The sequence below is a fragment of the Somniosus microcephalus genome, chromosome 12, assembly GCF_052327205.1.
Source record: "Somniosus microcephalus isolate GS21.2 chromosome 12, FLI_Smic_1.0, whole genome shotgun sequence".
Classification (NCBI taxonomy): domain Eukaryota; kingdom Metazoa; phylum Chordata; class Chondrichthyes; order Squaliformes; family Somniosidae; genus Somniosus; species Somniosus microcephalus.
The window spans coordinates 148,823,467-148,844,331 of NC_140998.1; the positions used below are offsets into that span (position 1 = coordinate 148,823,467).

General features: G+C 62.7%; 1 protein-coding gene across 7 annotated transcripts in view; it reads right to left on the bottom strand.

The window, feature by feature from the left end:
* Positions 1-5,836, bottom strand: part of pacs2 (phosphofurin acidic cluster sorting protein 2) — a 292,002-nt gene extending 286,166 nt beyond the window's left edge. For 4 of the 7 annotated variants that reach the window (XM_086003653.1, XM_086003649.1, XM_086003652.1 and 1 more), the window contains exon 1: positions 5,597-5,834. In XM_086003653.1, the coding sequence (XP_085859779.1) occupies positions 5,597-5,712 (116 nt within the window). In that variant the 5' untranslated portion in view covers positions 5,713-5,834. Of the gene's footprint in view, positions 1-5,393; positions 5,539-5,596 lie in introns of those variants that run through there. The other 3 variants (XM_086003651.1, XM_086003648.1, XM_086003654.1) reach the window with 3 other exon arrangements.
* Between the last annotated feature and the right edge of the window lie 15,029 nt (positions 5,837-20,865).

Below are 20,865 nucleotides of genomic sequence, written 5' to 3' on the forward strand. Positions count from 1 at the left end.
ATCCAGCAAATGAGTTGTTACATCCTCATAATGCATTCACAGTCATCTGCTATTCCCCATGTAATAAAGGTATGAAACACCAAGGCTTCATTTGCTTTAGGTTAGGCAATTAAATAATTCCAAGACCCCGAGTTCTCGGCAACAACTCAGTTGACAAGGTAACACAAGAGTCAGACTTGAAACAGTAACCTATTTTTCCCTTTCAGAAGCCAACATTTTCTGTTGTCATTTTTATTTTAAATCCCATATTCCCATTACAACTTTAATCTTTCACTTACCACCATTTTGATCTCCTTTTCCCTTCTGACTAAAGCTGCATTCAACTATGTAAAAGCGTTAACATACCTTGTGCCTGAGCTTGATACTTTGGTTGTTGGTTTTTCATACGTTAGAAAGAACAATACGAGAGATGAGCAATCTCCCCCTTTAATAAGTATTAATAGTTTCTAAGAACTTGCAATACCATCCACCTATTAGGTAGAAAAAAACCTCAAAATAATCAAGGAAATAATAAATAAACAAACAGAGAAAACATATTGCTCAGCTTTGACCAGGAAAATGAACAAAAGACTTGCATTTATGTTTATGTTCACCTGAGGGGGCAGACGGGGGCTCGGTTTAACGTCTCATCCAAAAGACTACACCTCTGACAGAGCAGCACTCCCTCAGTACTGCACTGGAGCACCAGCCTGGAGGCACTGCTTTGCAAAACAAGACTTTTTCCTCTTGTGATGATCATCCAGCCAAACAGATAAGGGACACTGAAGCAGATTTTCAGCTTGCCCACCCTGCCGTTAAACTGATGTTTACAGATGAGTCACCCATTATAGAAGCAGCCCTATTTTTGTTTCCATTGATTTCACCAGCTTCAGCAGGAGGAAGAGAAAATGGGAAGGGTAGAAATAAAAAAACAGAAAGCACTATTTATAAAAATATTATGGACATCTGGTGCTTTCTCGAACATCCTTGTATTATTCAGTCAGGTCCACCCATTGGATATTGTAGCCAAAGGGTCCCTGATGCATATCCTCAGTGTTCAACCAGCCCTGGCTCAGAGGTAGCACCTTCTCCTCGGAGTCAGAAGGTTGTGGGTTCGAGCCCCAGTTCCAGAGCCCGGAGAACATAATCAAGGCTGACTCTCCAGTGCTGTACTGAGGAAATAAACACAGAAAATTCTGGAAATACTCAGCAGGTCAGGCAGCATCTGTGGAGAGAGAAACAAAGTTAATGTTTCAGGTCGATGACCTCTCATAAGTACTGAGGAAATGCTTCACTGTCATTAACCGAGGTCCCGTCTGCCCTCTCAGGTGGATATAAAAGATCGCATGGTATGATTTGCAGCAAAGCAGGGGAATTCTCTCAGTGTCCTGGACAATATTTACTTCTCATCCAACATCACTAATACAGATTATCTTATTAACTCAGACACTATAGAAATGCAAGTCTTTCTTTTTTTAGTGGCAGAATTATCAAGACACTGCTCGATGTTGCTCATGGGATTAAACATTTCTCGACAAACATCTCCACTGTAATTGTTGGGATGTGCAACCAGCCCACGTAATTTGAAGAAAAACACCCATCATCCAAGTCAATAGGAAATGCTGTTGTAAAATGCTGTGGTACAAAGCCTTGGTAATCAAAAACAACTCTCTGGTCAGCTAAGAGCTGGTGTCTTTCAAAAAAAGTACAATTATCTAAAATCGTGGGTGTCCAAGCTTTTTGTCAGCTTGGCACATGGTGTGCACCATGGAGCCCATCGTCCCATTAATTAACATACATCTGAAACTAGGAGACACAACAGGTCATTTGGGATTTAACCACTAATGAGGCACCAGCACTAAAAACAGCCCTTTTTAAACTTCCAGGGCCACAAAATTCAAACAGGACAAACCAGCAAATAACAAGTGCAAAACAGACAGAACTGCCTGTGCTTTAATGCCAGTTGCCAGTGTTCATTGGTCAATTGCCAGGGCACAGGGGCAGCAAGCTGACAGTTGCTGACTGAGGAGATAACTGTTCTTCACCGGACAACATTAGCATTTTAGAAACAGGAGGAGGCCATTCCGCCCCTCAAGCCTGCTCTGCCATTCAATTAGAGCATGGCTGAGCTGTACCGCAACTCCATTTACCCACCTTAGCTCCCTACCCCTCAATACCTTTACCTAACATAAATCTATCGATCTCAGACTCGAAAGCTCCAACTGTCTCAGCAATGTCTCTAGTAAGTCAAAAATATAGTGACAGTGATCACAACTTGCAAAGCCTTGCCTGGGAATGGCAGTGATTAAATAATACGGACTATATAAATGTTGCAAACTTTAATACAGTAAAGTATGAAACAAATACAGTTCTTTGTGAAATTAGTTTAATGGTCATGTTTCTTGTTGGCACTGCTTCAATTACCTAACCCTCAGAGGACTGCAGGATCCTACATCAAAACAAGTGCACAAAGGAATAATATATGCACAGTATTTATTCCAGGAACACAGTACAAAACTCACTGGTTTTGAATGTTTAATTCTACATTGTAACCATCAACTTAGTTACAAACTGTTGTCGCCTCCCAAGATGTTACATAAAACGTGTGTGTAATTTAAGTCGAAAAGATTCAATTTGCAAAGACTGATCAGACTCAATGCTAGTGTCTGAAGAGCAATCACATTTAAAATGAAATTCAAGAACCTCTGCAACTCAGTGCAGACCCCAGTATTTTCCCTCTGCTCCAACTGGTGTGCCTTATTCTCACTCTGGTCGAGATTGACTAACTTAATGCAAGCCATGGTTTGAAGCTGCAAATTTCTTCGTCTGTGGAATGTAATTTACAACGCTCAATAAGTTTACTCTATAAACCATCAAGAATATAGCACTGCAATTTCTACATCATTTCTTTCCACTATTATATTAAAAAATTCAGCAGTAAAGATTAATATTTATTTACAAATCAGAGTATTAACACAAGCAATTTCCAATGAATACAGTCATCAGCACGTGCACTTGCAAGTGCCACTCTGGCTTAAACTGAGATATACACTGTGACACACCTTGGCTGAGTAATGGCCCTCTCTTGGGTTCAAGTTGTGATCAGGATTTGAACTAATAATCGAGGCGGACACTCCACTACAGTACTGAGGGAGTGCTAACTTGTTAAAAGTGCCTGTTCAGGTGATAAAAGACCAGGGAGTTCTCCCGGTGCCCTGCCCAACATTCATCCCTCAGCCAACAACACTGCTGGAACAGCGAGAGTGGCAATTACAGCTCTGTGCATTACTGAATGGCAGAAATTGAGCTTTCCTGGTTTAACACCAAGAGTGATTTAAAAAAAATCAAAGTTGGCAAAAGGTCAACTGTAATCAAAATGAATCATTTCTCCAAAGAAACACAGATTACACAGCAGCAAAGCAACATATTTCTAAGCTGAGCCGCATTTACTCTGGACTAAAAGCTTTTCTTAAAATTCAGTGCATATCTAAACAGAAAGAATGAGGAGTTTCCCACTAATCGCTGCAATCAGGCTACGCATCATTTTCTGGCATTAGTCTCCAAGTACTATCTGATGGCTGAGCCAAATTGCCCAGCGAGTAACTGAGCCAAATTGACCCGCAAGGTTACAGGTTTGATCTCCAATCTGTTACGAGTCAGCTGGTAACAATGGGAAAGGCGATTGGGTTTAAATTAGCCTCAGCATGCCTCGGCTAGGAAAGGAAGGGGTGAGCTCCAGGACTGGTTTTGATCACCTGATGGGGTCGGAGAGGAATTTTCAAGAGTTTTTTTTTACCTCCCCACATTGCTTTTTTTGCCTTTCCTGGGAGATTACATGGCTGCAGGGATGGGCGGGAACTGTCTAATCATGATGCTCCAGGCATCATGTGTGGGGGGGCAGGCTTGATGGGCCAGCTGGTCTTTTCTTGCCCGTCATTCCCATATGTTCGTAAAATAATTCAGCCTGGGTATTGATTGATACATGATGATCCCGGCAGATGGGAACACCAGGATCAGATTTGGTTGCAATGCCCCCCGACACTCAGTCACAGAAAACAAGGGCCATTACAGTAAGGTATCAGAGAGCAACCAATGCCCGTGGAACGATACCCCAGCAAGGAGTAAACGTCTTCAGGAAAGGAGAAGAAAAAAATTGGCAGAGAAAATCATCAAGAAAATAACACTATGGTTTTCAATCTAGACAGCAGATCCTTCAAATCAAGCAGAGCAAGCTATAAAAAAAATCTAGTCTTTACAGTGCATTCTATGGTACTGAACATGGTCTCATACCATTCAGGTTTCCCTCACTCCATGACAGAAACATGTGCAGTTATGGGCAGTCACTCCTACTTTCACATACTGCATGTACTGTACAGTGTAGGCTACTGTCTGTATTATGACAACTTACACAATCTTTTCAAACAATGCATCCGACATTAGCGACACCCCAGTGTAAACACAGAATTCTGCTTTGACATAATTTTCAGTTGGCGTGAATGCCCAAGGCACAAAAAGACACTGGCGTTGAAGAGTTATCGAGCACTTCATGATTCTATACTTTAAGGTTCATTATGTTGCCCTTTGTCAAGCCTGGCCGTCAATCACTTCGCTGTCTGGTAAATATGTTAGTCAATCGTTTCTAAATTTATAATATAGCGAGGAGAAAATGCCTAAGCATTCAATGCCACTGCTGAGCATAGATTGTTCACATACTCTCCCTTCAGCACTGCCTGCTTCAATTGTACGTGGGTTGAGACTTTGCTCCCAATACCAGTAACTAACATGACAAATAGCTTTTGCAAATCAACCAATCGCAGCAAAATAATTCGACAGTTGAAAGTAACAGATCTCCAATATCATTATGCTAAATTACATAATACAATGTAAAATTTCACAAGAAACAATGCAGTCCAGAATACCAGTAAACACCTAAATCCAAGACCATTCAAGAAAACACCTTGCAGCAAAATGTTTGGACTGCAGTTACACTCCAAGTGTTTTAAATATTGATTTTGTACATAATACACAGCTACATGACTGCAGTGATCAGCTGGACACTTAGCTCGTTCTTCTCCACTATGTGCGATTATTTTTTAACTTGGTGGCACCAGACTGTGGACATTCCTATCCAATACCTAGTCCCAAACATTCATTTAAATCTGTGTTGTCCTAAATCAACAGGCTTCTGCTGGACAAGCTTCTGAGAAAGCATCTTGGATCCACAGTTCTGACAAAGCAGTTGTTTTTAAAACAATGGCTGAATGGGGTTTGACTCCAAATGCACACACAAACTCCAATATGACACTTTCAGCCTTGCAGTCAACCGTGTCTCTCCTTGCCTATCTTTACCACTTCTGCCCCTTGTACCGCTCTGGACCTGATCTGCAACCCTTGCCCCATGGCAACTCACTTACCTTGTTTATGCCAGCCTTTGCCCAAATCCCTGCCAGCCTGGTCTCCCATCCATTTACCAGCTGTACTCACAACCCGTGCCACTCACGTCCGTACCCACCAAAGCCTTACTCCTGCACCCATACCAGCCTTACTGCCCATTGCCAGATTAATGCTCCAGCCCGATGCCAGATGCCAGCCTTGCCCAGCAGCGCCTGCCTTGTACCTGGGTATACAGCTGGGCGAAGAGCCGTCTATCTCCCAGGTGGCGAAGAGGTTCATAGGGACGGGCTTGTTGAGGCCGGACGAACCGGTGAAGCTGAGTCTCCCTTTCTCGGCCATGCTGAGCGTGTCAGTAGCCGGTGCGCATGCTGTGTGAGTGCCGCTATCTAAACACCTTCTCCCTCCCTCCCCTTACTGCGCGCAGCCGCCGCTCCAGCTCCTTCACTGCAGCGCCGAACAACCCACCGGAAGCACGTCATTGGCTGCGCGCTCCAGCAACCGCCCACCACGCGCACAGCTGGAGCTGACGTCACCGGCCGGCTCGCGTTCAACCACCTTCCCTGCTTCAAACCCGCTCGAGCTCCCCCCCCACCCAATTCACAATTCAAATCGCTTTATTGGCATGATAAGTTACATCTTATGTTGCCAAAGCATCAAAATACATTTATGGTTTAGCACATAAACGCAGTTCTATTCATACAGTGTATAAACAGGTATATCCCTGAGTGTATAAATATACATTCGCATTGTTTATATATATTCTTTTCTTAGTTTACTGGTTGTCCCTCTGTTCATGGCAAGCTGTAACATAGTGTGCCGCCAGTGTTATACAGCTTCTCTCCTCTCCCAGTAGGAATGGGAGTTTTTGGTTGTCATTCAGATTTCTGAAATCAGGGCATATTTGTGAGAATTTTTGGTAGAAATTCTCCCTGATGCCCTGATATTTTCCACAAGCTGTGAGGAAGTGCATCTCTGTCTCCACCACTCCCTGACTGCAGTGAGAGCATATCCTGTCCTCTCTTGGCAGCCTGGTCTGCCTGTGTCTGCCTTTTTCGATCGCTAGGCTATGTTCGCTAAGTCTGTACCTTGTCAAGGTTCTTCTCAGTTTGTTATCCTTGACCATGGTCAGGTAATCAGCTATGTTGTATTGTCTGTTTAGGGCCAAGTAGCAATTGAGTTTGCTTTGGGTTTTTGTTGTTTCTGCCCAATATGTCAGATATTTTTCCTTTTGCTTAGCGACGATTGTGTTGGGTCGAATTCTTTGTGTTACCCTGTCACTGTCCTGGGGCTGGTTATTGTTAGTATTGTTAGTAGTTACTTCACTGAGTCCCAGGACTAGTTGACTGAGGGTATTCTTCTTTATGGTCAGCTCTTGGCATTTCAGGGCGTCGTAGTGATAGCATTGGGGATTGCTCATTTGTAGGTGATTCCAAAATTTGGTGGCTCTTTTTTGGATAGTGATTATTAATGGATATTGGCCTAGTTCCGCCCTGCATGCATTGTTTACTGTTTTCCTTTGAGTCCGGAGGATACTTTTACAGAATTCTGCATGTAGGATCTCAATTGGGTGTTTGTCCCATTTTGCAAATTCTTGTTGAGTTAGCGGTCCCCATACCTCACTGCCATAGAGTGCAATTGGTTCAATTACTGATTTGAAAATTTTGAGCCAAATGCTAATTGGGATTTCTATTTGGATTGATTTTTTGATGGCATAGAAAGCCCTTCTTGCTTTCTCTTTCAGTTCATTCACAGCCAGTTTGAAGTTTCCCGTAGAACTGATTTTTAAGCCCAAGTATGTGTAGTTAGTGGTTTGTTCAATTTTGGTTGTTCCTACTGTGAAATTTATTTTGGGTCCCTGATGTTTGGATCTTTGCTGGAACACAAGGACTTTGGTTTTTTGGGGATTTATTGTCAGGGCCCAAGTCTGGCAGTACGACTCCAGCAGGTCCAGGTTTTGCTGTAGCCCCTCTTTAGTAGGTGACAGCAGAACCAGGTCGTCTGCATAGAGGAGGAATTTAACCTTGGATTCATATAGGGTGAGGCCGGGTGCTGTAGATTGTTCAAGTAGTTTTGCCAATCCATTTATGTAAATATTAAAGAGTGTCGGTGAGATTGGCGAGCCCTGCGTCACCCCCCGCCCCTGTGGGGAAGTATTTTGTTTGTTTGTCTCCAATTTTAACTGCACATTTGTTGTTTGTATACATTGATTTAATTACATCATATGTTTTCCCTCCTACCCCCACTTTCGATAAGTTTCAGGAATAAACCGTCATGCCAGATGGAGTCGAAAGACTTCTGGAAATCGACAAAGCATGCGCAGATTTTGCTTTTGTTATGGTGAACGTGTTTGTCAATTAGGGTCTGCAGGGTGAAGATATGATCGGATGTTCTATAGTTTGGCAGGAATCCAATTTGGCTTTTACTCAAGACATTGTGCTCCTCAAGGAACCCTCCACCCCCGCTCGAGCTCCCCCCCGCTCCCCCTCGAGCTCCCCCCCCCCACCCCCGCTCGAGCTCCCCCCCCGACCCCCGCTCGAGCTCCCCCCCCACCCCCGCTCGAGCTCCCCCCCACCCCCGCTCGAGCTCCCCCCCACCCCCCGCTCGAGCTCCCCCCCCACCCCCGCTCGAGCTCCCCCCCCACCCCCGCTCGAGCTCCCCCCCCCACCCCCGCTCGAGCTCCCCCCCTCCACCCCCGCTCGAGCTCCCCCCCTCCCTCCACCCCCCGCTCGAGCTCCCCCCCCTCCCTCCACCCCCGCTCGAGCTCCCCCCCCTCCACCCCCGCTCGAGCTCCCCCCCCCCCTCCACCCCCCGCTCGAGCTCCCCCCCCTCCCTCCACCCCCGCTCGAGCTCCCCCCCCGCCCTCCCTCCACCCCCGCTCGAGCTCCCCCCCCCCTCCACCCCCGCTCCCCCCCTCCCTCCCTCCCTCCACCCCCCCCTCCCCCCCCTCCCTCCACACCCCCTCCCTCCCTCACCCCCCCTCCCTCCCTCCCCCCCTCCCCCCCTCCCTCCCTCCCTCCTCCCTCCTCCCCCCTCCCTCCCTCCCTCCCTCCCTCCACCCCCCCTACCTCCCTCCCTCCCCCCCCTCCCTCCACCCCCACTCCACCCCCCCCTCCCTCCCTCCACCACCCCTCCCTCCACCCCCACTCCCTCCCTCCCTCCACCCCCCTCCCTCCCTCCCTCCACCCCCCCTCCCTCCCTCCCTCCACCCCCCCCTCCCTCCCTCCCTCCACCCCCGCTCGAGCTCCCCCCACCTCCCTCCACCCCCGCTCGAGCTCCCCCACCTCGAGCTTTCCCCCCCCCGCTCGAGCTCCCCCCACCGCTCGAGCTCCCCCCTCCCTCCACCCCCGCTCGAGCTCCCCCCCCCCTCCCTCCACCCCCGCTCGAGCTCCCCCCCCCTCCCTCCACCCCCGCTCGAGCTCCCCCCCTCCACCCCCGCTCGAGCTCCCACCCCCTCCCTCCAGCTTCCCCCCCTCGAGCTTCCCCCCCTCGAGCTTCCCACCCCCCCTCGAGCTTCCCCCCACCTCGAGCTTCCCCCCCTCGAGCTTCCCCCCCCTCGAGCTTCCCCCCCCTCGAGCTTCCCCCCCCTCGAGCTTCCCCCCCCTCGAGCTTCCCCCCCCTCGAGCTTCCCCCTCCCCCTCGAGCTTCCCCCCCCCTCGAGCTTCCCCCCCCTCGAGCTTCCCCCCCCCTCGAGCTTCCCCCCCCCTCGAGCTTCCCCCCCCTCGAGCTTCCCCCCCCCTCGAGCTTCGCCCCCCCTCGAGCTTCCCCCCCCTCGAGCTTCCCCCCCTCCTCGAGCTTCCCCCCCCTCGAGCTTCCCCCCCCCTCGAGCTTACCCCCCCCTCGAGCTTCCCCCCCCCTCGAGCTTCGCCCCCCCCCTCGAGCTTCCCCCCCCCCTCGAGCTTCCCCCCCCTCGAGCTTCCCCCCCCTCAAGCTTCCCCCCCACCCCTCGAGCTTCCCCCCCCCTCGAGCTTCCCCCCCTCTCGAGCTTCCCCCCCCCCTCGAGCTTCCCCCTCTCGAGCTTCCCCCCCCTCGAGCTTCCCCCCATCGAGCTTCCCCCCCCTCGAGCTTCCCCCCCCCCTCGAGCTTCCCCCCCACCGAGCTTCCCCCCCCCGAGCTTCCCCCCCCCCGAGCTTCCACCCCCCGAGCTTCCCCCCGCCGAGCTTCCCCCCCCCCTCGAGCTTCCACCCCCTCTCGAGCTTCCCCCCCCCTCGAGCTTCCCCCCCCTCGAGCTTCCCCCCCCTCGAGCTTCCCCCCCCCTCGAGCTTCCCCCCCCCTCGAGCTGCCCCCCCCCTCGAGCTTCCCCCCCCCCTCGAGCTTCCCCCCCCTCCAGCTTCCCCCCCGCTCCAGCATCACCCCCCTCGAGAATCCCCCCCCTCGAGCTTCCCCGCACCCCTCGAGCTTCCCCCCCCTCGAGCTTCCTCCCCCCCCCTCGAGCTTCCCCCCCCCCTCGAGCTTCCCCCCCCTCGAGCTTACCCCCCCCCTCGAGCTTCCCCCCCCCCGTCGAGCTTCCCCCCCCTCGAGCTTCACCCCCCTCGAGCTTCCCCCCCTCGAGCTTCCCCCCCCCGAGCTTCCCCCCCCCTCGAGCTTCCCCCCCCCGAGCTTCCCCCCCCTCGAGCTTCCCCCCCTCGAGCTTCCCCCCCCTCGAGCTTCCCCCCCTCCCCTCGAGCTTCCCCCCCCCTCGAGCTTCCCCCCCCCCCTCGAGCTTCCCCCCCCATCGAGCTTCCCCCCCCTCGAGCTTCCCCCCCTCGAGCTTCCCCCCTCGAGCTTCCCCCCCCTCGAACTTCCCCCCCCCTCGAGCTTCCCCCCCCTCGAGCTTCCCCCCCCCTCGAGCTTCACCCCCCCTCGAGCTTCCCCCCCCTCTCGAGCTTCCCCCCCCCTCGAGCTTCCCCCCTCCCTCGAGCTTCCCCCCCCCTCGAGCTTCCCCCCCCCTCGAGCTTCCCCCCCCTCGAGCTTCCCCCCCCCTCGAGCTTCCCCCCCCCCCTCCAGCTTCCCCCCCCCTCCAGCATCCCCCCCCTCAAGAATCCCCCCCCTCGAGCTTCCCCGCCCCCCTCGAGCTTCCCCCCCCTCGAGCTTCCTCCCCCCCTCGAGCTTCCCCCCCCCTCGAGCTTCCCCCCCCCTCGAGCTTACCCCCCCACCTCGAGCTTCCCCCCCGAGCTTCCCCCCTCGAGCTTCCCCCCCCGAGCTTCCCCCCCCCCGAGCTTCCACCCCCTCGAGCTTCCCCCCCCCGAGCTTCCCCCCCCCCGAGCTTCCCCCCCGCCCCGAGCTTCCCCGCCCCGAGCTTCCCCGCCCCGAGCTTCCCCCCCCGAGCTTCCCCCACCCCCGAGCTTCCCCCCCCCCGAGCTTCCCCCCCCCCGAGCTTCCCCCCGCCGAGCTTCCCCCCGCCGAGCTTCCCCCCCCCTCGAGCTTCCCCCCCCTCGAGCTTCCCCCCCCTCGAGCTTCCCCCCCCTCGAGCTTCCCCCCCCCTCGAGCTTCCCCCCCCCCTCGAGCATCCCCCCCCCTCGAGCTTCACCCCCCACCCCCCGCTCGAGCTTCCCCCCCCCTCGAGCTTCCCCCCCACTCGAGCTTCCCCCCCCACTCGAGCTCCCCCCCCCCACTCGAGCTTCCCCCCCCCCCACTCGAGCTTCCCCCCCCACTCGAGCTTCCCCCCCCACTCGAGCTTCCCCCCCCCCACTCTAGCTTCCCCCCCCCACTCTAGCTTCCCCCCCCCACTCGAGCTTCCCCCCCCCCCACTCGAGCTTCCCCCCCCCACTCGAGCTTCACCCCCCACTCGAGCTTCCCCCCCCACTCGAGCTTCCCCCCCCACTCGAGCTTCCCCCCCCACTCGAGCTTCCCCCCCCCACTCGAGCTTCCCCCCCCACTCGAGCTTCCCCCCCCCCACTCGAGCTTCCCCCCCCCCACTCGAGCTTCCCCCCCCACTCGAGCTTCCCCCCCCCACTCGAGCTTCCCCCCCCCCCCACTCGAGCTTCCCCCCCCCACTCGAGCTTCACCCCCCCACTCGAGCTTCCCCCCCCCACTCGAGCTTCCCCCACCGCCACTCGAGCTTCCCCCCCCCCCACTCGAGCTTCCCACCCCACTCGAGCTTCCCCCCCCCACGCGAGCTTCCCCCCCCACTCGAGCTTCCCCCCCCCCCACTCGAGCTTCCCCCCCCCCACTCGAGCTTCCCCCCCCCACTCGAGCTTCCCCCCCCCACTCGAGCTTCCCCCCCCACTCGAGCTTCCCCCCCCGCCCACTCGAGCTTCCCCCCCCCCACTCGAGCTTCCCCCCCCACTCGAGCTTCCCCCCCCACTCGAGCTTCCCCCCCCCCACTCGAGCTTCCCCCCCCCACTCGAGCTTCCCCCCGCCCACTCGAGCTTCCCCCCCCCCACTCGAGCTTCCCCCCCCTCGAGCTTCCCCCCCCTCGAGCTTCCCCCCCCCCGAGCTTCCCCCCCCTCGAGCTTCCCCCCCCCGAGCTTCCCCCCCCTCGAGCTTCCCCCCCCTCGAGCTTCCCCCCCTCGAGCTTCCCCCCCCCTCGAGCTTCCCCCCCCGAGCTTCCCCCCCCCGAGCTTCCCCCCCCCACTCGAGCTTCCCCCCCCGCTCGAGCTTCCCCCCCCCACTCGAGCTTCCCCCCCACTCGAGCTTCCCCCCCCCACTCGAGCTTCCCCCCCCCACTCTAGCTTCCCCCCCCACTCGAGCTTCCCCCCCCCACTCGAGCTTCCCCCCCCACTCGAGCTTCCCCCCCCCCACTCGAGCTTCCCCCCCCACTCGAGCTTCCCCCCCCCACTCGAGCTTCCCCCCCCCACTCGAGCTTCCCCCCCCCCACTCGAGCTTCCCCCCCCCACTCGAGCTTCCCCCCCCCCACTCGAGCTCCCCCCCCACTCGAGCTTCCCCCCCCACTCGAGCTTCCCCCCCCCACTCGAGCTTCCCCCCCCCACTCCAGCTTCCCCCCCCCCACTCGAGCTTCCCCCCCCCACTCGAGCTTCCCCCCCCCCGCCCACTCGAGCTTCCCCCCCCCACTCGAGCTTCCCCCCCCACTCGAGCTTCCCCCCCCCCACTCGAGCTTCCCCCCCCACTCGAGCTTCCCCCCCCCACTCGAGCTTCCCCCCCTCACTCGAGCTTCCCCCCCCCCACTCGAGCTTCCGCCCCCCCACTCGAGCTTCCCCCCCCCCACTCGAGCTTCCCCCCCCCCACTCGAGCTTCCCCCCCCCACTCGAGCTTCCCCCCCCCACTCGAGCTTCCCCCCCCCACTCGAGCTTCCCCCCCCTCACTCGAGCTTCCCCCCCCCACTCGAGCTTCCGCCCCCCCACTCGAGCTTCCCCCCCCCCACTCGAGCTTCCCCCCCCCACTCGAGCTTCCCCCCCCCACTCGAGCTTCCCCCCCCCACTCGAGATTCCCCCCCCCACTCGAGCTTCCCCCCCCACTCGAGCTTCCCCCCCCACTCGAGCTTCCCCCCCCCACTCGAGCTTCCCCCCCCCACTCGAGCTTCCCCCCCCCCCACTCGAGCTTCCACCCCCCCCCACTCGAGCTTCCCCCCCCACTCGAGCTTCCCCCCCCACTCGAGCTTCCCCCCCCCACTCGAGCTTCCCCCCCCACTCGAGCTTCCCCCCCCCACTCGAGCTTCCCCCCCCCACTCGAGCTTCCCCCCCCCACTCGAGCTTCCCCCCCCCACTCGAGCTTCCCCCCCCCCACTCGAGCTTCCCCCCCCCACTCGAGCTTCCCCCCCCACTCTCGCTTCCCCCCCCCCACTCGAGCTTCCCCCCCCCCACTCTCGCTTCCCCCCCCCATCGAGCTTCCCCCCCCCTCGAGCTTCGCCCCCCCCCCTCGAGCTTCCCCCCCCCCTCGAGCTTCCCCCCCCTCGAGCTTCCCCCCCTCAAGCTTCCCCCCACCCCTCGAGCTTCCCCCCCCCTCGAGCTTCCCCCCCCTCGAGCTTCCCCCCCCCTCGAGCTTCCCCCCCTCGAGCTTCCCCCCCCTCGAGCTTCCCCCCCATCGAGCTTCCCCCCCCCCTCGAGCTTCCCCCCCCCTCGAGCTTCCCCCCCACCGAGCTTCCCCCCCCGAGCTTCCCCCCCCCCGAGCTTCCCCCCCCCCGAGCTTCCCCCCCCGAGCTTCCCCCCCCCGAGCTTCCCCCCCCCTCGAGCTTCCACCCCCTCTCGAGCTTCCCCCCCATCGAGCTTCCCCCCCTCGAGCTTCCCCCCCCCTCGAGCTTCCCCCCCCCCTCGAGCTTCCCCCCCCCTCGAGCTTCCCCCCCCTCGAGCTTCCCCCCCCCTCGAGCTTCCCCCCGCTCCAGCTTCCCCCCCGCTCCAGCATCACCCCCCCTCGAGAATCCCCCCCCCTCGAGCTTCCCCGCCCCCCCTCGAGCTTCCCCCCCCTCGAGCTTCCTCCCCCCCCTCGAGCTTCCCCCCCCCCCTCGAGCTTCCCCCCCCTCGAGCTTACCCCCCCCCTCGAGCTTCCCCCCCCGTCGAGCTTCCCCCCCCTCGAGCTTCCCCCCCCTCGAGCTTCCCCCCCTCGAGCTTCCCCCCCCGAGCTTCCCCCCCCTCGAGCTTCCCCCCCCCGAGCTTCCCCCCCCTCGAGCTTCCCCCCCTCGAGCTTCCCCCCCCTCGAGCTTCCCCCCTCCCCTCGAGCTTCCCCCCCCTCGAGCTTCACCCCCCCTCGAGCTTCCCCCCCCTCGAGCTTCCCCCCCCTCGAGCTTCCCCCCCTCGAGCTTCCCCCCTCGAGCTTCCCCCCCCTCGAACTTCCCCCCCCTCGAGCTTCCCCCCCCTCGAGCTTCCCCCCCCTCGAGCTTCCCCCCCCCTCGAGCTTCCCCCCCCTCTCGAGCTTCCCCCCCTCGAGCTTCCCCCCCCTCGAGCTTCCCCCCCCCCTCGAGCTTCCCCCCTCCCTCGAGCTTCCCCCCCGCTCGAGCTTCCCCCCCCTCGAGCTTCCCCCCCCCTCCAGCTACCCCCCCCCTCCAGCTTCCCCCCCCCTCCAGCATCCCCCCCCTCAAGAATCCCCCCCCTCGAGCTTCCCCGCCCCCCTCGAGCTTCCCCCCCCTCGAGCTTCCTCCCCCCCTCGAGCTTCCCCCCCCTCGAGCTTCCCCCCCCCTCGAGCTTACCCCCCCACCTCGAGCTTCCCCCCCCGTCGAGCTTCCCCCCCCCCTCGAGCTTCCCCCCCCTCGAGATTCCCCCCCCCCTCGAGCTTCCCCCCCGAGCTTCCCCCTCGAGCTTCCCCCCCCGAGCTTCCCCCCCCCTCGAGCTTCCACCCCCGCGAGCTTCCCCCCCCCTCGAGCTTCCCCCCCCTCGAGCTTCCCCCCCCGAGCTTCCCCCCCCGAGCTTCCCCCCCGCCCCGAGCTTCCCCGCCCCGAGCTTCCCCCCCCGAGCTTCCCCCACCCCCGAGCTTCCCCCCCCCCGAGCTTCCCCCCCCCCGAGCTTCCCCCCCCCGAGCTTCCCCCCCCCGAGCTTCCCCCCCCCCGAGCTTCCCCCCCCTCGAGCTTCCCCCCCCCTCGAGCTTCCCCCCCCCTCGAGCATCCCCCCCCTCGAGCTTCCCCCCCCACCCCCCGCTCGAGCTTCCCCCCCCCCCTCGAGCTTCCCCCCCCACTCGAGCTTCCCCCCCCACTCGAGCTCCCCCCCCCACTCGAGCTTCCCCCCCCCCACTCGAGCTTCCCCCCCCACTCGAGCTTCCCCCCCCCACTCGAGCTTCCCCCCCCCACTCTAGCTTCCCCCCCCACTCTAGCTTCCCCCCCCACTCGAGCTTCCCCCCCCCCACTCGAGCTTCCCCCCCCACTCGAGCTTCACCCCCCACTCGAGCTTCCCCCCCCCACTCGAGCTTCCCCCCCCCACTCGAGCTTCCCCCCCCACTCGAGCTTCCCCCCCCCACTCGAGCTTCCCCCCCCCACTCGAGCTTCCCCCCCCCACTCGAGCTTCCCCCCCCCCACTCGAGCTTCCCCCCCCCCCACTCGAGCTTCCCCCCCCACTCGAGCTTCCCCCCCCCACTCGAGCTTCCCCCCCCACTCGAGCTTCCCCCCCCCACTCGAGCTTCCCCCCCCACTCGAGCTTCCCGCCCCCACTCGAGCTTCCCCCACCGCCACTCGAGCTTCCCCCCCCCACTCGAGCTTCCCACCCCACTCGAGCTTCCCCCCCCCACGCGAGCTTCCCCCCCCACTCGAGCTTCCGCCCCCCCACTCGAGCTTCCCCCCCCCACTCGAGCTTCCCCCCCCCACTCGAGCTTCCCCCCCCACTCGAGCTTCCCCCCCCGCCCACTCGAGCTTCCCCCCCCCACTCGAGCTTCCCCCCCCCACTCGAGCTTCCCCCCCCCACTCGAGCTTCCCCCCCCCACTCGAGCTTCCCCCCCCCACTCGAGCTTCCCCCCCGCCCACTCGAGCTTCCCCCCCCCACTCGAGCTTCCCCCCCCTCGAGCTTCCCCCCCCTCGAGCTTCCCCCCCCCCGAGCTTCCCCCCCCTCGAGCTTCCCCCCCCCGAGCTTCCCCCCCCTCGAGCTTCCCCCCCCTCGAGCTTCCCCCCCTCGAGCTTCCCCCCCCTCGAGCTTCCCCCCCCGAGCTTCCCCCCCCCACTCGAGCTTCCCCCCCCCTCGAGCTTCCCCCCCCACTCGAGCTTCCCCCCCCACTCGAGCTTCCCCCCCCCGCTCGAGCTTCCCCCCCCCCACTCGAGCTTCCCCCCCCACTCGAGCTTCCCCCCCCACTCGAGCTTCCCCCCCCCACTCTAGCTTCCCCCCCCCACTCGAGCTTCCCCCCCCACTCGAGCTCCCCCCCCCACTCGAGCTTCCCCCCCCCACTCGAGCTTCCCCCCCCCACTCGAGCTTCCCCCCCCACTCGAGCTTCCCCCCCCCACTCGAGCTTCCCCCCCCCCACTCGAGCTTCCCCCCCCCACTCGAGCTTCCCCCCCCACTCGAGCTTCCCCCCCCCACTCGAGCTTCCCCCCCCACTCGAGCTTCCCCCCCCCACTCGAGCTTCCCCCCCCCACTCGAGCTTCCCCCCCCCACTCGAGCTTCCCCCCCCCACTCGAGCTCCCCCCCCACTCGAGCTTCCCCCCCCACTCGAGCTTCCCCCCACCACTCGAGCTTCCCCCCCCCACTCCAGCTTCCCGCCCCCCACTCGAGCTTCCCCCCCCCACTCGAGCTTCCCCCCCCCGCCCACTCGAGCTTCCCCCCCCCACTCGAGCTTCCCCCCCCCACTCGAGCTTCCCCCCCCCACTCGAGCTTCCGCCCCCCACTCGAGCTTCCCCCCCCCCACTCGAGCTTCCCCCCCTCACTCGAGCTTCCCCCCCCCACTCGAGCTTCCGCCCCCCCCACTCGAGCTTCCCCCCCCCCACTCGAGCTTCCCCCCCCCACTCGAGCTTCCCCCCCCCACTCGAGCTTCCCCCCCCCCACTCGAGCTTCCCCCCCCTCACTCGAGCTTCCCCCCCCCCACTCGAGCTTCCGCCCCCCCACTCGAGCTTCCCCCCCCCCACTCGAGCTTCCCCCCCCCACTCGAGCTTCCCCCCCCACTCGAGCTTCCCCCCCCCACTCGAGATTCCCCCCCCACTCGAGCTTCCCCCCCACTCGAGCTTCCCCCCCCCACTCGAGCTTCCCCCCCCCACTCGAGCTTCCCCCCCCCACTCGAGCTTCCCCCCCCCACTCGAGCTTCCACCCCCCCCCCACTCGAGCATCCCCCCCCCACTCGAGCTTCCCCCCCCACTCGAGCTTCCCCCCCCCACTCGAGCTTCCCCCCCCACTCGAGCTTCCCCCCCCCCACTCGAGCTTCCCCCCCCACTCGAGCTTCCCCCCCCCACTCGAGCTTCCCCCCCCCACTCGAGCTTCCCCCCCCCACTCGAGCTTCCCCCCCCCCACTCGAGCTTCCCCCCCCCACTCGAGCTTCCCCCCCCACTCTCGCTTCCCCCCCCCACTCGAGCTTCCCCCCCCCACTCTCGCTTCCCCCCCCACTCGAGCTTCCCCCCCCTACTCGAGCTTCCCCCCCCACTCGAGCTTCCCCCCCCCCCCACTCGAGCTTCCCCCCCCCCACTCGAGCTTCCCCCCCCAATCGAGCTTCCCCCCCCACTCGAGCTTCCCCCCCCACTCGAGCTTCCCCCCCCTCGAGCTTCCGCCCCCACTCGAGCTTCCCCCCCCCCACTCGAGCTTCCCCCCCCACTCGAGCTTCCCCCCCCACTCGAGCTTCCCCCCCCCACTCGAGCTTCCCCCCCCCCACTCGAGCTTCACCCCCCCCACTCGAGCTACACCCCCCCACTCGAGCTTCCCCCCCCCACTCGAGCTTCCCCCCCCACTCGAGCTTCCCCCCCCACTCGAGCTTCCCCCCCCCCACTCGAGCTTCCCCCCCCCACTCGAGCTTCCCCCCCCCCACTCGAGCTTCCCCCCCCCCCACTCGAGCTTCCCCCCCCCACTCGAGCTTCCCCCCCACTCGAGCTTCCCCCCCCCACTCGAGCTTCCCCCCCCCACTCGAGCTTCCCCCCCCACTCGAGCTTCCCCCCCCACTCGAGCTTCCCCCCCCACTCGAGCTTCCCCCCCACTCGAGCTTCACCCCCCCACTCGAGCTTCCCCCCCCCACTCGAGCTTCCCCCCCCCACTCGAGCTTCCCCCCCCCCACTCGAGCTTCCCCCCCCCCCACTCGAGCTTCCCCCCCCCACTCGAGCTTCCCCCCCCACTCGAGCTTCCCCCCCCCCCACTCGAGCTTCCCCCCCACTCGAGCTTCCCCCCCCACTCGAGCTTCCCCCCCACTCGAGCTTCACCCCCCCACTCGAGCTTCCCCCCCCCCACTCGAGCTTCCCCCCCCCACTCGAGCTTCCCCCCCCCACTCGAGCTTCCCCCCCCCCACTCGAGCTTCCCCCCCCCCACTCGAGCTTCCCCCCCCCCACTCGAGCTTCCCCCCCCCACTCGAGCTTCCCCCCCCCCACTCGAGCTTCCCCCCCGCACTCGAGCTTCCCCCCCCCACTCGAGCTTCCCCCCCCACTCGAGCTTCCCCCCCCCCCACTCGAGCTTCCCCCCCCCTCACTCGAGCTTCCCCCCCCCACTCGAGCTTCCGCCCCCCCACTCGAGCTTCCCCCCCCCCACTCGAGCTTCCCCCCCCCCACTCGAGCTTCCCCCCCCCCCACTCGAGCTTCCCCCCCCCACTCGAGCTTCCCCCCCCGCCAACTCGAGCTTCCCCCCCCACTCGAGCTTCCCCCCCCCCACTCGAGCTTCCCCCCCCCCACTCGAGCTTCCCCCCCCCCACTCGAGCTTCCCCCCCCACTCGAGATTCCCCCCCCACTCGAGCTTCCCCCCCCACTCGAGCTTCCCCCCCCCACTCGAGCTTCCCCCCCCCACTCGAGCTTCCACCCCCCCCCCACTCGAGCTTCCCCCCCCACTCGAGCTTCCCCCCCACTCGAGCTTCCCCCCCCCACTCGAGCTTCCCCCCCCACTCGAGCTTCCCCCCCCACTCGAGCTTCCCCCCCCCACTCGAGCTTCCCCCCCCCACTCGAGCTTCCCCCCCCCACTCGAGCTTCCCCCCCCCACTCGAGCTTCCCCCCCCCCACTCGAGCTTCCCCCCCCCACTCGAGCTTCCCCCCCCACTCGAGCTTCCCCCCCCCACTCTCGCTTCCCCCCCCCCCACTCGAGCTTCCCCCCCCCACTCTCGCTTCCCCCCCCACTCGAGCTTCCCCCCCCCACTCGAGCTTCCCCCCCCACTCGAGCTTCCCCCCCCACTCGAGCTTCCCCCCCCACTCGAGCTTCCCCCCCCCACTCGAGCTTCCCCCCCCCACTCGAGCTTCCCCCCCCACTCGAGCTTCCCCCCCCACTCGAGCTTCCCCCCCCCCTCGAGCTTCCCCCCCCACTCGAGCTTCCCCCCCCCACTCGAGCTTCCCCCCCACTCGAGCTTCCCCCCCCCACTCGAGCTTCCCCCCCCCACTCGAGCTTCCCCCCCCCACTCGAGCTTCACCCCCCCCACTCGAGCTACACCCCCCCACTCGAGCTTCCCCCCCCCACTCGAGCTTCCCCCCCCCACCTCGAGCTTCCCCCCCCCACTCGAGCTTCCCCCCCCCCACTCGAGCTTCCCCCCCCCACTCGAGCTTCCCCCCCCCCACTCGAGCTTCCCCCCCCCACTCGAGCTTCCCCCCCCCCCACTCGAGCTTCCCCCCCCCACTCGAGCTTCCCCCCCCCACTCGAGCTTCCCCCCCCACTCGAGCTTCCCCCCCCCACTCGAGCTTCCCCCCCCACTCGAGCTTCCCCCCCCACTCGAGCTTCCCCCCCACTCGAGCTTCACCCCCCCACTCGAGCTTCCCCCCCCCACTCGAGCTTCCCCCCCACTCGAGCTTCCCCCCCCCCACTCGAGCTTCCCCCCCCCACTCGAGCTTCCCCCCCCCACTCGAGCTTCCCCCCCCCACTCGAGCTTCCCCCCCCCACTCGAGCTTCCCCCCCCCACTCGAGCTTCCCCCCCCACTCGAGCTTCACCCCCCCACTCGAGCTTCCCCCCCCCACTCGAGCTTCCCCCCCCACTCGAGCTTCCCCCCCCCACTCGAACTTCCCCCCCGACTCGAGCTACCCCCCCCCCCACTCGAGCTTCCCCCCCCCACTCGAGCTTCCCCCCCACTCGAGCTTCCCCCCCCCCACTCGATCTTCCCCCCCACTCGAGCTTCCCCCCCCCACTCGAGCTTCCCCCCCCCCACTCGAGCTTCCCCCCCCCACTCGAGCTTCCCCCCCCACTCGAGCTTCCCCCCCCCACTCGAGCTTCCCCCCCCCACTCGAGCTCCCCCCCCCCACTCGAGCTCCCCCCCCCACTCGAGCTCCCCCCCCCACTCGAGCTCCCCCCCCTCGAGCTTCCCCCCCCCCCACTCGAGCTTCCCCCCCCCACTCGAGCTTCGCCCCCCCACTCGAGCTTCCCCTCCCCCACTCGAGCTTCCCCCCCCCCACTCGAGCTTCCCCCCCCCCACTCGAGCTTCCCCCCCCCACTCGAGCTCCCCCCCCCACTCGAGCTCCCCCCCCAACTCGAGCTCCCCCCCCCACTCGAGCTCCCCCCCCCCACTCGAGCTCCCCCCCCACTCGAGCTCCCCCCCCACTCGAGCTTCCCCCCCCCACTCGAGCTTCCCCCCCCCCACTCGAGCTTCCCCCCCCCACTCGAGCTTCCCCCCCACTCGAGCTTCCCCCCCCCCCACTCGAGCTTCCCCCCCCACTCGAGCTTCCCCCCCCACTCGAGCTTCCCCCCCCCCTCGAGCTTCCCCCCCCCTCCAGCTTCCCCCCCCCTCCAGCTTCCCCCCCCCACTCGAGCTTCCCCCCCACCACTCGAGCTTCCCCCCCCACTCGAGCTTCCCCCCCCCACTCGAGCTTCCCCCCCCACTCGAGCTTCCCCCCCCCCTCGAGCTTCCCCCCCCCACTCGAGCTCCCCCCCCACCACTCGAGCTTCCCCCCCACTCGAGCTTCCCCCCCCACCACTCGAGCTTCCCCCCCCCACTCGAGCTTCCCCCCCCCACTCGAGCTTCCCCCCCCCCCACTCGAGCTTCCCCCCCCCACTTGAGCTTCCCCCCCCCCACTCGAGCCTCCCCCCCCACTCGAGCTTCCCCCCCCACTCGAG